At 33.8% G+C, this 14,564-nt stretch overlaps 1 protein-coding gene and 1 pseudogene across 2 annotated transcripts; one reads left to right on the plus strand and one right to left on the minus strand.

Moving 5' to 3' along the window:
* The first annotated feature begins 2,810 nt into the window (after positions 1–2,810).
* On the plus strand, positions 2,811–5,117 carry LOC18100935 (phospho-2-dehydro-3-deoxyheptonate aldolase 1, chloroplastic-like; annotated as a pseudogene).
* Positions 5,118–8,041: 2,924 nt separating this feature from the next.
* LOC7466796 (polyadenylate-binding protein 3) lies at positions 8,042–13,470 on the minus strand. 2 transcript variants are annotated; one of them, XM_002309932.4, is made up of 6 exons: positions 13,287–13,470; positions 13,024–13,126; positions 11,981–12,051; positions 8,716–8,907; positions 8,441–8,568; positions 8,042–8,356 (listed from the first exon to the last, which is right to left on the minus strand). In XM_002309932.4, exons 1-6 carry the CDS (start codon positions 13,398–13,400, stop codon positions 8,308–8,310), a joined length of 657 nt encoding a protein of 218 aa, XP_002309968.1. In that variant the 5' UTR covers positions 13,401–13,470; the 3' UTR covers positions 8,042–8,307. The 2 variants fall into 2 exon arrangements, with proteins under 2 accessions (XP_002309968.1, XP_024461531.1); XM_024605763.2 differs by lacking the exon at positions 13,287–13,470 and adding an exon at positions 10,663–11,466 and having other exon boundaries at positions 13,024–13,101.
* Between the last annotated feature and the right edge of the window lie 1,094 nt (positions 13,471–14,564).

The following is a 14,564-nucleotide window of genomic DNA, read 5'->3' on the forward strand; positions in this document are numbered from 1 at the left end:
GTGGAGAGATTTACTGATTAAAATTAAAAATCTTGCTAATGTAAAGTCAATATTGTTGTTTATAGGCTGAGGAGCGAGCATTTTTTGATGTGCATGAGCAAGAAGGAAGCCATCCTGGAGGAATTCACCTAGAGATGACTGGCCGGAATGTGACTGGAGTGCATTAGGGCGTCTCCGAAGATAACTTACGATGACTTCATCTCCCCTTTTTTTAAAAAAAAAAATTATTTTGAATATCAATATATTAAAATAAAAAAATAATTTAACAAAAATATTTTTAAAAAAATTAAAAGAATATAATTTGCAGCCAAACAGGCTACCAGAAAAAGAAGAATAGGAACTCAAACCACTTCCTTAGCCTGTAGGCAGCCCCATTAATGTCTTGCATTAGTTCTCAGTGGTCAGAATCAGCAGTCTTGATGTATTTTAGGTAAGTAATTAATTAAGAGGGATTTAGAATAGGTTGTTGTTTTTTAAAGTAATTTTTATTTGAAAATATATTAAAATAATATTTTTTTTATTTTAAAAAATTATTTTAATATTAACATATCAAAACGATATAAAAACATAAAAAAACAAAACAAATATTTTTTTATATAAAATGTTGTTTAGACCATGTTACCAAATTGAGGATTAAGTTGTCATCCAAAAATTCTAAATTTATTTTGTTTTTTAAAGATAAATCACCATTGTGCTTGACATTTATTTATTTAATTGTGATACAGCAAATTTTTTTTTTTTAATTTTGGAAAATGACTACATAGTTCCAGTAGCTTTCTTCCTCCCTCATCGTTACTGTCCATTTCGAGCTCACCACCTTCTGGCCAAACAACCACCTCAAATCATTTTTCTAAACAATCATTTCCATCTTCTAAACAATACTATAATGTTAAAAAAAAAAAAGTCATTTTAAACTGAAATCGGATTTTAGTTTTTAGATTCAAAATTTCCAAGTTTTATAACATTCAAATTTGATGGAATTTAATCCAAATCAGTAATATAAAAAATATTTTAAATTTATTCAGTCTATCGGTTATACTAGGTCCAAATAACTTTAGTTTGACAGTCATGTCTAATTAATTTTTTTTATAAAAAAAATTTAAACTATCTTTAAAATATCCTAGACAGAAAGCCTAATTAATATTTTTCTATAAATTATTTTTATTTTTTATAAAAAAATATTTAAACTATCTTAAAGTATCATAAACAGAAATTTTAATAAATTTTTTATTTATTTTTTATAAAAAAATATTTAAACTATCTTGAAATATCCTAAATAGAAATCCTAATTAATTTTTTTTATAATTTTTTTTAATTTTTATAAAAAAACATTTAAACTATTCTCAAAATATCTAAACAGAAATAATAATTAATTTTTTTAATTTTTTATAAAAAACATAAATTATTTTTAAAGTATGTTAAACAGAAATTATAATTAATTTTTTTTATTAATTTTTTTAATTTTGTATAGGCTCTTGATTATGGCGGTCATGTCAAACTCAAAGTATTTAAATATAATAAACATGCCTGATTTGAAAGAAAAAAAAAACAATTATGCACTTTAGTTATAAAAAAAAAAACATAAATAACTAAAGAAATATAGTATAAAAAGATAAATTAAAATTAAAAATTAAAAGTAAACTACTATTATAATTCATGTCTGTGGATATACAGTAATTTTTACTAATCATTTAACTTTTTCTATAATTTGGTATCAAAAAATTCTTAGTGGCGAGACCTGTCAATTGATGGTAGTTTCGGTATATCATTGATGGACGAAGAGAAAAAAATGACCTGTTGCGGAACATGTTGAGACATGAGGATCTTACGGGCTTGATTTTAAAGATCAAAGAAGGATTGCAGAAAAAAAAGAAAACAATCATAATAGTAATAAAAAGACTTTGAAGGGGCAATATAGTCATATAAGCAAAAAGAGAAGCTTTATTTACTGGATTCTATTGCTTCGTGTCATGTGGGCTAATCCCTGCTGCCATTCAACGACCTCACACACGCATGATATCAATTATCTACTGGATATCTCGAGTTAACAACCTTTTTTTATATATATAATTTAATTTTTAAAAGGTAAAAGTCCAACACATGTTATTGCCATCATTAATACCAACAACCAATTGATAGCAACTTCTTCTATCATTAATCGAAAGCTTGATTTCAATGAGATTACATTAAGTAATATTCTAAAAGGGTTTAGTGTCTTTATCTCTGTCTCTTTGTTATTGTTTATATAAATACAAAATATATTATGGATTAAAGTAATGATAGCTCAACTCTTGACACAAAGAATTATAAGTATAGCAAGGAAGGAGTAAGGTTGTTTTTTTGGTGGAATGTATTTGTTATTGAAAAAATAGTTGGAAAGAAAATGATCAGCACAAGTTTTGGTACATAGCTTGTGGCCCGTGTTACGAGATCAAATATTGTTATACATATCTATCTCTTAATTTTTATATTTTATTCTTTACTTGTCATTACCAACATTTATTTTATATTTATTAATATAAATAATTTATAATTTATTTAATTAGATGAATGTATAATTTATTTTATTTTAAATAAAAAAACATTTTGAAAAAAACGTGGTCTCAAATCCAATTGCATTTAACACATAGTTACCAAAACGCCCTCCCCCGCGTGGGTAAACAATGTTCTCCCTATTGTTTTCGCGAAAATACCCTTCGCTCCTCTTCCTAGCAAACTTGAGAGCTCCTACGTTCGAAGCTACCGAACCTCTTTCTGTCTGACTCGCTAAACCCCTATAAAACCCCACCGTCATCTTCCTCTCCTCATTCAAACACCCCCCCCCCCCCCCCCCCCCTAAAAAACTGTTTCAAGAAATATTTAGAGAGAGAAAGAAGGAAAGGAAGCATTAAACTTTAAGAAAAAAAATGGCTCTTTCAACTCTCTCATCAAAATCTCTCTACAGCAATGCCAACAACCTCCTTAAACAAAACCAACAACAACCACCCACTTTCTCTTTTGTCCCTGGAAACAAAACCCACATGTCAAAATCCCACCTTTCAATCTCTGCCGTAGCTGCCGAGCCCACCAAGAATTCAGTGGCAGTGAAGGAATATGCTGCCCCAGGGACTGGAAAATGGTCCTTGGAGAGTTGGAAAACGAAGAAAGCATTGCAGCTACCAGAATACCCTGATGCTAATGAGCTTCAGTCAGTTTTGAAGACTATCGAGGCGTTTCCTCCAATAGTTTTTGCTGGAGAAGCAAGGAGTTTAGAGGAGAGGCTTGCTGAGGCTGCAATGGGGAATGCTTTTTTGTTGCAAGGTGGTGATTGTGCTGAGAGTTTCAAGGAGTTTAGTGCCATTAATATAAGGGATACTTTTAGAATTATGCTTCAGATGAGTGTTGTGCTAATGTTTGGAGGTCAAATGCCTATCATTAAGGTTAGATCCATATCTAAATTTTTGTAGTTTTTATTCTCTTTTGATGGTTTAATTGTCCTTGTTGTTTAAGTAGGACTAATGTTTGTTAATGGCTCTAATTTATGTGTTTATTTTAGTAATTTGAATGAATTTAAGATGATGATTTTTGTGATATTATGTTGGGGGTCTTTTGTTTTCTTATGATTTTGCTTCAAGGCCATTGACTATTTTGAGAAAGGATTGAGATTAACGATTTTTAAGGTCAATTACAGAATCTGATTTTTTGATAACTTTTGAAGTTACAGGCCATGCCTAGTTACTTTATACTCCAGTATTGTTATTAACTTTATTTAGAGGCTAGTGGATTTGGAAGATTGAGGATTGTGGGTTTGGTTTTTATAGGTGGGAAGAATGGCAGGTCAATTTGCAAAGCCAAGATCAGATCCATTTGAGGATAAGGATGGAGTGAAGCTGCCAAGTTAAGGGGACAATATAAATGGAGATGCTTTTGATAAGAAGTCACGAATTCCAGACCCACAGAGATTGATAAGGGCTTATAACCAGTCTGCCGCAACTCTCAACCTTCTTAGGGCATTTGCCACTGGAGGGTATGCTGCAATGCAGAGAGTTACACAGTGGAATCTTGACTTCGCACAGCACAGCGAGCAGGGGGATAGGTATACAAAACTGAACTTTCCTTGGACTCATCCGTTGATAATTTCTTAGATTTATGAGTTTCATGAAAGATGGAACAGAATCCTATTGGACGACTTCCTTTGCTTTTCAATTTACATTTCAATAAATGTATGCATTCATTTGTGAATTTTTTTTGGAGATCGAAGTTGAAGTTTATGAGCCATTTCACATTTTTAACATGGTGGCCACTGGATTGTTCCACAGGTACCAAGAACTAGCTCACCGGGTTGATGAGGCCTTGGGATTCATGGCTGCAGCAGGACTCACAGTGGATCACCCAATCATGACAACTACTGAATTTTGGACATCCCATGAGTGCTTGCACCTTCCTTATGAACAATCCCTCACAAGGCTTGATTCAACTTCTGGTCTCTATTATGACTGCTCTGCTCACATGCTTTGGTGTGGAGAGCGCACTCGCCAACTGGATGGTGCCCACGTGGAGTTCCTGAGAGGAATTTCCAACCCTATTGGCATTAAGGTACTTCGAATGCAAATTCCATCGGGAACACCATCTCTAACTTTATGATCTGTAATTGCCGCCACTGTCTATAGGTCCATGCTTGTACTTGATAATCATGATTTTTGTTCAGTTCATGGAAAAATATTATGACTATTTATGTTTTCATTTTAATAGCTGTTTTGGCACAACTTTATTTTTCAGAGATCATGAAATGTTTTTCTTTTTTATGCTACTGCTGATGCAACATTGTTATGCCTGAGTATTTGCATATTGAAAATTAAAGACTGAAAGTGCAAGTTGTTATGAAGGTGAGCAACAAGATGGATCCAAATGAGCTAGTTAAACTCATTGAAATCTTGAATTCTAACAACAAGCCAGGAAGGATCTCAATCATCGTTAGAATGGGTGCTGAAAATATGAGAGTGAAGCTTCCCCACTTGATCAGAGCTGTCCGTAGAGCAGGACAAATTGTGACATGGATCTGTGATCCAATACATGGAAACACCATCAAGGCACCTTGTGGACTCAAAACACGCCCCTTTGATGCTATTTTGGTATGATTACTCTCCCATTCTTACGATTATATCACCAAGTATTGAGTCACTTGTAGCATTTGATTACAATTTGTATTGCATGTTAAGTGGAGGTATATTCTTTATCATGAGATAATATATGCTAAAAGAATTGACAAAATTAAAATTACAATTACATAATGCAACATAGATTGACGCCAATTCACAACACTTAAATATCATTATATTCCTAGTATTGTCCAATTGAGGTAATTCATTTAAAGTCATGGCTAATCAGTGTGCGAAATAAGTTGTGGTTCAATAACAACTGGTTTGCGGTCCTTGAGATACCAATCAATGTCTGAAATAAGTTGCTGTTAGTTAACAACTGCTTAATTATTAACTCACCAGCCACTTGCTGTTGGTATATTAGCAAAGTTAGTTAATATCAACCACATACCAAAGAATTTGGCCGCAAAGAAGAGTTGAACTATGATCCACTGTCTTCAGAATTTTATGTCATATCAATAGGGGACCTCTTATGATCCTGGTTGCTGTAGCATTTACTGCTGGCTCTCTTGCCTAGAGAGCGCCCCAGAAAAATATTCTCTGAATATATAACGTTCAGAATCATCTTCTTTTGCTTCTGTCACCCCCCTTCTCCAAATCTTGGTGATAATATTGTCTTTGTTTGTAGGCTGAGGGGCGAGCATTCTTTGATGTGCATGAGCAAGAAGGAAGCCATCCTGGAGGAATTCATCTAGAGATGACTGGCCAGAATGTGACTGAATGCATTGGAGGGTCTCGGACAGTAACTTTTGATGACTTGAGCTCTCGATATCACACTCATTGTGACCCAAGGCTCAATGCTTCTCAATCACTTGAGCTCGCTTTTATCATTGCTGAGCGACTCAGAAATAGAAGGGTAGGAACTCAACGTCTGCTTTCCTCGGGCCTGTAGACAGCTCCAAAACCCCGTGTTATTTGTATGGGCATTAGACTAAATGTATTTTGTGGTCAATAAGTTTGCCATGGATCATCTATCAAACCTTGCTTTGTAGCCACCATTTATTGCTGCTGCACTGGTATAACAACGAAAGCAACTCGAAAAGTCTTGAGATGAACTGAACATCTGCAAGATATCTCTTCTACCATTTCTCAAGCCAATCCTTTCTGTGAAGGGTTTTTGCTCCTGAGGCTGATGCGGTGTCCTCTGAGTGGAAGCTGCTATTTGCAAGGTGTTGCAGATAACTTGGTCAATTTGTTTTAATTTTTAAATAAACTTTTAGTTTATGTATTTATGAACCTTTAATCAAGGAAATAAATTTTAAAAACACGATGTCCAATGAAGATAGGTAGTGCTTGTGGCTTTTCAAAACATTGTCCTGCTACGCTCGCATGAAAAATTATATCACTAACCTTGAATGCTTCTCATGTACTTCACCGAGAGCAAAATATTGGATTATTTGCACCAGTAACATATAAAAATGTCTTCATTTTGTCTGTACTTGGACTTGAAGACTGGTGAACCAGATATCGACTTGACAAAGTTTAATTCAAGAAACTATGAGATAAATACAAATTAAAGTATATGATCTTGTTTTATATAGAGCTGTTTAAATTCTTTTATTTAATTATATATCAATGATTTTTTTTTAAATAATAATTTAAATTCTATTGAAACAAAATAATTTTCTAGGATAATCTTTTTTTTCTAATTAATTTATTTTTCATAGCAAAAAAACTATATTGTTTTTTTTTTATAGAAATGTACACTATTTAATAAAAACCGAATCATGGGATAATAAAAATAATAATGTAAATTCTATAAGGCATCTCTTTAATTAAAAAAAAAAACTTCATCCTATTAATATAATTCCACTTTTGCCAATTAGTTTATCAAGATTTTTTTTTTTTTGAGAAAAAAATTATCAGAATCATAAAAGCAAAATTTAATGTTTTTATTATTATATTGCAGATGTATTAAGGAATATAAAAATAATACATTGTAACTTTTTGAAGTCTGTTTTTTATATAATCATGGGATAATAATAATAATAAAAAACATTGGCGCAAAAAATCCAGAAAACAAAACAAAAAGGGTTGCACAAAAAAGGTGCTAAATAATTTTTTATATATAAAAAAACACTACAATCTTATTCTTAAAAATAATATTTTAATATATTTTAAAATTACTTACTTTAATTAAATTTTGAAAATAAAAAAAATATGTAATAGCCCATTAAACAAAAACCTAATGCACTAGCTCATATATAGAAAAGGCAATGTGTGTGGACCTTCAAGGCAAGACCCATACTTTTAGACTTCTCTTGCTTGTTTTTTTTTCACAAAAATAAATAAAACCACTTGGTCAAAAAATCAAGTTGGGTTTTTTTTAACTCAAAATTTTATTTTTCAATTTATTTACAAAAAAATACAAACAAAACCTTATCAAACATTCTTATAATATCTATAAATCAATTTTTCAACTCAAAACACTCTTAAATTAATTTAAAAATAGAAAATCAAATAGAAAAAAAAAATTTCTCAACCTCGATTTACTTTTACTTTTTCTTACTAGATGAAGGTCTAAAAACATGTAAATAAAACTAGGTCTTTCAATCTTATCTTTCAAACTCAAAACACTCTTATATTGTGGTTTTTTTTTAAATCACAATTTTAAATTTTACTTCATAGAATGCGGTCAAAAAAGATTCAATAAAAAATAAAAACTAGGTCTTCAAAAAAATCATCGAAAGAAATGGGGAGCCAGTGACAGCCACCGCAGTTTTTTTCGATTGTGTAAAACTGGATAAAGAAGGAAGTTAAATGCAACAAGAAAAAGGTGCTTTCGAGGGAAGAAATGCCATCTTAACTTTCAACTGTATTGATTAAGACAAGTTTCATGGAAGAAAACTGAAGGATGTTGGCCCTCAAAGCGCCCATAAAATTGCAGTATGAATCCTGAGAAATTGGGAACCAACTGCATAAACTAGACTACCAGTTAAAAGCAAGCACAGTGCACCAATTGGCTATAGCTTGAACTGCAGAGACTTGCAGGCTTGTGCATAACCATGGTGGATTAAAATTACAGGAATCTTTTGTGTCATACAGATACAAAGTAGTCACAAAAATGACACCAATAAAGCATCTACTTGTCCTGTCAAATGAAGATGAAATCTGAAATTCTTAGATAACTATCCACCAGATATAAACTCCTTTGTCTGACGGAAACATCTTAGTAATAAGGCATGTATCGCATTGACCTTCTGAATCTAGGCACCTTCCTGCCACCATTTAGGAGGGTAAAATTAAGGAAAAGCGAGTGACAAAAAGCTAATTGCAACAAGCGAGAGAATGAAGAAACATACCCGTATCCATAAGGAGAGTAGAAATAAGGGGGCGCATATGGCCTCCTGAACCGGTTACCCATGTAAGGATTGAAAGATCTAGGATGATATTGCTTCATTCCAGGAACATTGGTCCTTTTGGGAGAAACCTGAAATGTAGATCAATTATCAAACCATAGGAACAAAATGATCTAAACAGCAGCAATCACAAGTTTAATCTACCGTAGCAAATTCATGTCCAGCTCCATAACAATAAATCAAGCTTTTATATTTTCAAAAGATGAATAATGACCTACCTTCAATTGACGGCCATGTAGTTCAGATTCGTTGAGAGCCAGAGCCTCTTGAACAGCTTCTACTTCTACGAATTCCACATAAGCAAAGCCCTTTGGCTGGCCAAACTTATCTGTCAAAATAGTAACCCTATTTACCGTACCACAGGACTGAAAATGCTGCTGCACTTCTTCAGGCGTGCATGCATAGTCAACCTGCAAATAAAGTTCAGCATGAGGTTTGATTGTTGAGTTCAGTCAGCTAGAAACAATAACTACAGGTTATGAATTTTCCAGAAGAGATTATTTCAAGTCCAACAGTTTTATATAATAATGAACCATGCATTTTAGAGGGTTCTTTATGCACTGAACATAATCAATCAAGTCATAACAGAGAAGGGCAAATTGTGCGCCTAATAAAAATAATGATGTTAGATGGGAAATGCTAAATCTGCATTCAATAAAAGAAATGCTCTCTTTTTCCTTTTATTTTTTCTTTGCTTCAAAAGCATTCATTAACTATAATTTACCAATTCTATCAATGGAACATCAGTTTCACCAAATAACAAATTGCCTCCTAAAAATATATTTTTTCCTGACAAGATCGTTTTGAGTCAAACTATCAATTTCCTAAGTGCATGCTAGCATCATAACAATTTCCAAATCACCAAGTATTGGCATAACAATAGTCCAAGTTTGTGGAAAATGCTAACGTCCAGCAGTTGAGCCATCTCTTCACAGTTATTAATATTCCAATCCCTTCTCATCACTGCATCCATAAAATCAAATTTCTCTATCACAAAATCAACCTTCAACTGACAAAATAAAACCACCATGTTTTTCCAATGAAGAGCTTGACATGGTGTCTTTCAGATGCTTACTTCTAATTTAGCTTTTTCCTAGCACCGTCAACAATATTGATCTTTTCTTGTTTTTTTTTCCTTCAGTCAATACAGCAAGATAATTGTCATTTCATATGCCTCTTTTACATATCAAGAAAAAACAGTAACCAAACATTCTGGTATTTCCTACAAACATATAATCTCAGCTTTATTAGAATAAAGCCCTAATCCCAAATTATTTGGCACTCAGCCTTCATCCATATATTTGATCCTCTGAGAGAGTTTTATAAACAGAGTTTCATTCCTCGTGTTCTTTCACATGACTTTCAAGTGTTACATTGCTACATGTTCCTTGTCCAACTAATAGCACAACAGCAAACAAAGAGTTCAGTTAAAAGTTCTTTGAAATTTCAAGAGTAGAAAACCTTGAATGTTTGTTAGGGTAACATGCAAGACCATAAGACCACAAGCAGCTTACATAGGTAAGATTTTGATGCACCAGGCTGTGCAAAGAGTTAGGCCAAGTACATCGATAAACCAAAGCTAAGAAAAAGGGTCTTCATTCCAAGATGACAAGAAGTATGTGTGTTTCTGTGTGTATAGAGCAAATGATGGTTTCATGTAAACTAAGATGGTTTAAGTATGTAACATCTTGAAATTCAAATCAATGAAAAAGACTGACAGATATGTGTACCAGAACAGTATAATATGGCTTTAGTCAGACTGCAAAAAATAGAAAACGTAAGGTTTTAGATAAATGCATGTACAGAAATAACATATCCAATATTTTTAGTGCTTAAAATCCTGATAGTGCTTCTAAATTACTGATTAATACATTTTAAAATCCTGCAATCACTAATGAAATGAGTTAATCTTCATTCAAAAGAAACACCATATCTAAGATGTTTTAAAATATACTATCAAATAACCAAATAAAAATGTGCCAATAATTTTCTTGAAAAATAGAAAGAAAGAAAAATGATAAATGAGCTAGCAGTCTTCAAAGAGCTCATAGCAAGATCACTTAAAGGAAAGAGTGCATATTTGTCAAACATTTCCAGCACTTTAGATAAACCAACGGGAAGAAAAGAAGTTAGTAATTCTGACCACAAAAGGCAGAAATCTACACCTTTCTCCCCATCTGTCCCATGATCACACGTTTTGGAAGCACCAAAGACCATCACCAGCAGGGTCGAGGCTCTGCAACTTAGATTGCATATCCCAACTTGCCCATGCTCCTCGAAAGCAACAGCTTTCTTCTCAAATATCATATTTGAAGCATCATTATTCACATCCTACTTGCATCCATTCCAGCAACCTCCAATAAGCCTTTTGCTGAGTTCCTTCACTCCATTTTTTTCTTTCAAATAGATTTTATTCAGACACCAATCTTTTTTTCTTTTTTCTTGAGTTTCATACTTGACTTCACTTTTTTCCCCATCTTTCTTTCTTCATTTCTCATCTCTTTTCTTTCTTTTCTTTTTTTTTTTCCTTTTTTCTGTTTCTTTTTGGCTAGCATTCCCCCCTCTATTTTTTTCTTTCAAATAGATTTTATTCAGACACCAATCTTTTTTTCTTTTTCTTGAGTTTCATACTTGACTTCACTTTTTTCCCCATCTTTCTTTCTTCATTTCTCATCTCTTTTCTTTCTCTTTCTCTTCCTTTTTTCTGTTTCTTTTTGGCTAGCATTCCCCCCTCAAATGTTTCTTTGATTCCCTTTCTTTTTCTCTTTTTTTTTCAAGTAAAATCGGACATACTTTCTTGTCATTTTCAGAGTATTTTGTTTTTTCTCTGTTTTCTTTCAAATTCAATATTGATTTTGTATCTCTCATATAACAACCCTGTTTGACATAAAAATGACTCTGGCCCACCCTCAAAATATAGTGTTACTATTCCAGCAATACATACAGAGAACTTGAAGAATAAGAGGACCCTGCGATCATAGTGAGACATAAAGTCAAACCATGATTCTGAATTACAATTATCCAAGTGCACCAAAAGCAATGAAATTAATTAAAACAACATTTTTTTAAGTGCTAAAATTGACCTCACTTGGCAGAGTCTGAAGCCCAGAACTGTTAGTGCACTAGTGGTTCCAAAAGGGCTATTTAATTACAAGTGTATTCATATATGTAGTTTATTCCTATCTTATGGAAGTAATTAAACACTTAGTGGGATGTTTCGGACAGCAATTGGAAATTGTGCCATGTCATCATTATATATTAAAGTAATTAAACACTTAGTGAGCATTTGTTGACGAGGTGCGCTGCGCAAACGCGGCCTTAGTGGGATGTTTTGGACAGCTATTGGAAATTGTGCCATGTCAACATTATATCTCCACATCATATATTTTTCCATTACTATAGGTACACGTATACAAATATAAACAGAATATATAAAATGATTCAAGCATTCTACTAAAAGCAAAAGGACATTATATTTCTCACATTGCCAACAAACACAGAACGAGAATCTGCTTCCTCTTTGTTTGCTTGATTAGCTGCTGCACTAGCGGGATCTGTGGGAACATTATAGCCATGCAGATATATAATACGAGCTCAAATTTAAAGAAAGAAAACAAAAGAACCTTAGAGAGCAGCTAAAGATAGGAAGACACTTCCAATATGAATAGAACCTTTGTCAAGCACCACTTAAACAGTAATCTACAATAACAACAAAATTAAATGATAGAATACTTATATGCTATAACTTAACCACAACATCGGATTTACAAACTTTAATGTGGTTGAAATCCTTAAATCACACGATACGCTTTGGCCATACATAACTGAAACAACAAACATATATCTATGCGTAAAAATACCATGTCGCAAAGGAATGCATAGAGAATTCCCAGTGCATATGAGAGAATGTCAGGACATTTCACAGAACATGGACCTGGACAGATTTATTATTACTCTATAAACAGAACTTTCCCCATCCCTAAAAGAAAGTTTGAAAGTATTTCTAGAAACAATGTGTAAAACACAACTACATAGCACCCCAAATTTCAGAGTACCAAAATGATGTCTGCTAAATTTCCAATCCACTCACAAAACGAAGCTTCGCAGAAACTACATGAGTACAGAGTCCTACTTGCTGATTCCTTCATTTACATATCCCAAGTTCCCACCTGCTCTTTTTTCTTAGTAAAATCACAATGTAGCAAAAATTGCCTTTTAATCTTATCAGAATACCCTCTAACAACTTCCACTTAAACATCAGCAAATAAACGAACAAGTAAATTTCAGCTTTAACATTCCAAACACCATTCCTCAGTAACCCTCTATTTGAAGATAACGAAAGGTTTAAATCATATTCCGAATAATAAAAAATAGCAGCCAATCAAATCCAATCCCAAATCCAGAACACATCATAACAGTTTACTTCTCTATTCCTCTTGGGGGGGGGGGGGGGGGGGGGGGGGGGGGGGGGCGGGGACCCAGTACCAGAAGTAAATATATTTAAAAAAAATAAAATTAAAATAAACCTGGAACAGCGCCCATTTCCTTCTCAACTTTTGCTTGCATCTCACGAAGAGCAGCCGCTTCCTCTTCCATCTCCTTCAATCTCTTCTTCATCTCATCCAACTCCTTCACCATTACAATATCATCCAATAAACTAAAAATCAGTTACCGATTATTTAAGATTATAAATAATTGAAGATACAATTTAGATTTCTAGGGTTTCGGTTCACTGTACAAGAAAAAAAAATAAAAAACTGAAAATTGAATGGAGAAAAGGTTTTAGGACCTTGACGGCATCATCTTCGGCGGCGGACATGTCAACGTCGGCGTTATGAGGGTCCATATCGCCTTCCACATCGGGAATCTCTCCACCGTAGACCTCATGCTCTTCTTCCTCCATCTATTCTTACCTTTTCTTGCTTCTAGAAACCGGCAGCTTCTATTTTTTGGAGCTGTATATTCGGGATTTTTATATAGTAGTTGAGGTAACGGGGACGTGGAAAATAGATGCTGTGATGCTGCCTCTTATCAGACGAGATGTCGTCTACGCTCATTGTAAGGTTATTTGAGAAACCTCAAATTAGGCCCTAAAGTTTTACCTAATGCAGTTTACTTGGATAATACACTACACAAGAGCTTCATCTAAAAGTGAGGAAGAGGGATTCTCTGAGATCTGTCTTGGTTGTCTTGTAGCCGCAGCAATAGCAGCTTTGATGATTGGTTTAACCTTTTCAACAAGTTTTATAATTCCCCAAAACATGAGGCGATAAAGAACCACCATTCCTAATTAACATGATACCAAGACCAATCCCTTTAGAATAGCCCATCTCTACATGTAAAGTATTTTTCAGAATTTCTTCACCAGTAATGGTAGGTGGCCCTCCTGCTAGATTGTTAGGGAATGCCAACCCTTCAAAATCGTTCTTGTAGAACCCTTGGTTTGCATGCTTGTGGAGTGCAATGGAGTGCATTGGATATCTCCGGAGAGGCTTAGGAAGACGATCTGGCGACCGAGAAAAAGCTTCAAGTAACATCATCACGCCTTGAATCCCAGCACCTGTTATAATAACCATCAAGAAATCTGGCACAGTACTTGCAACGATCATCATTAAGCTTTCAATACCAGCATCATGCACACGAAGAGTAGCAGAGCAAAGTAGACAAAGTGTTCCAAACTCTTTTGAAGGCCAACGATATAAAAAGCTATCGCGCCAGGGATTAAAGAGATCATGAGCAGGCAAGGAATGGAAGACCGTGTGTTTCCAACGACGAATACACCAGCACCATATTGCCCGTTTAATCTTTCTCGTCCGATAATCTGGTATGGATAAAGTAAAATCAGTCCCATTACTCTTCATATGTGTAGCAAACATTAGAGATTAAGTAAGAAAATCGACGTTAATATCATCTACGAAAGAGGGGAATCCGCCAATTGCCATGAAATTCAAGAATGCTGCAACGAGCATGAGCATTAGTTGAGCCTCTTGCCTGAGAATTCACAAGTAATAATGTCAAGGCAGTTTTCAGTAGCACCAATGCCGCTGAAATGTATTGCTCTTAGATG

This window comes from Populus trichocarpa, chromosome 7, assembly GCF_000002775.5.
Source record: "Populus trichocarpa isolate Nisqually-1 chromosome 7, P.trichocarpa_v4.1, whole genome shotgun sequence".
Lineage (NCBI taxonomy): Eukaryota > Viridiplantae > Streptophyta > Magnoliopsida > Malpighiales > Salicaceae > Populus > Populus trichocarpa.

Coding starts and splice junctions, on each gene's coding strand:
- LOC7466796 (XM_002309932.4), bottom strand. CDS start 13,400: ATGGAGGAAGAAGAGCATGAGGTCTACGGTGGAGAGATTCCCGATGTG. Junction 12,052..13,023: donor GGAAATGGGCGCTGTTCCAG/GTTTATTTTAAT, acceptor ATGTTCCCACAG/ATCCCGCTAGTGCAGCAGCT. Junction 8,569..8,715: donor TACATGGCCGTCAATTGAAG/GTAGGTCATTAT, acceptor TCTACATTTCAG/GTTTCTCCCAAAAGGACCAA.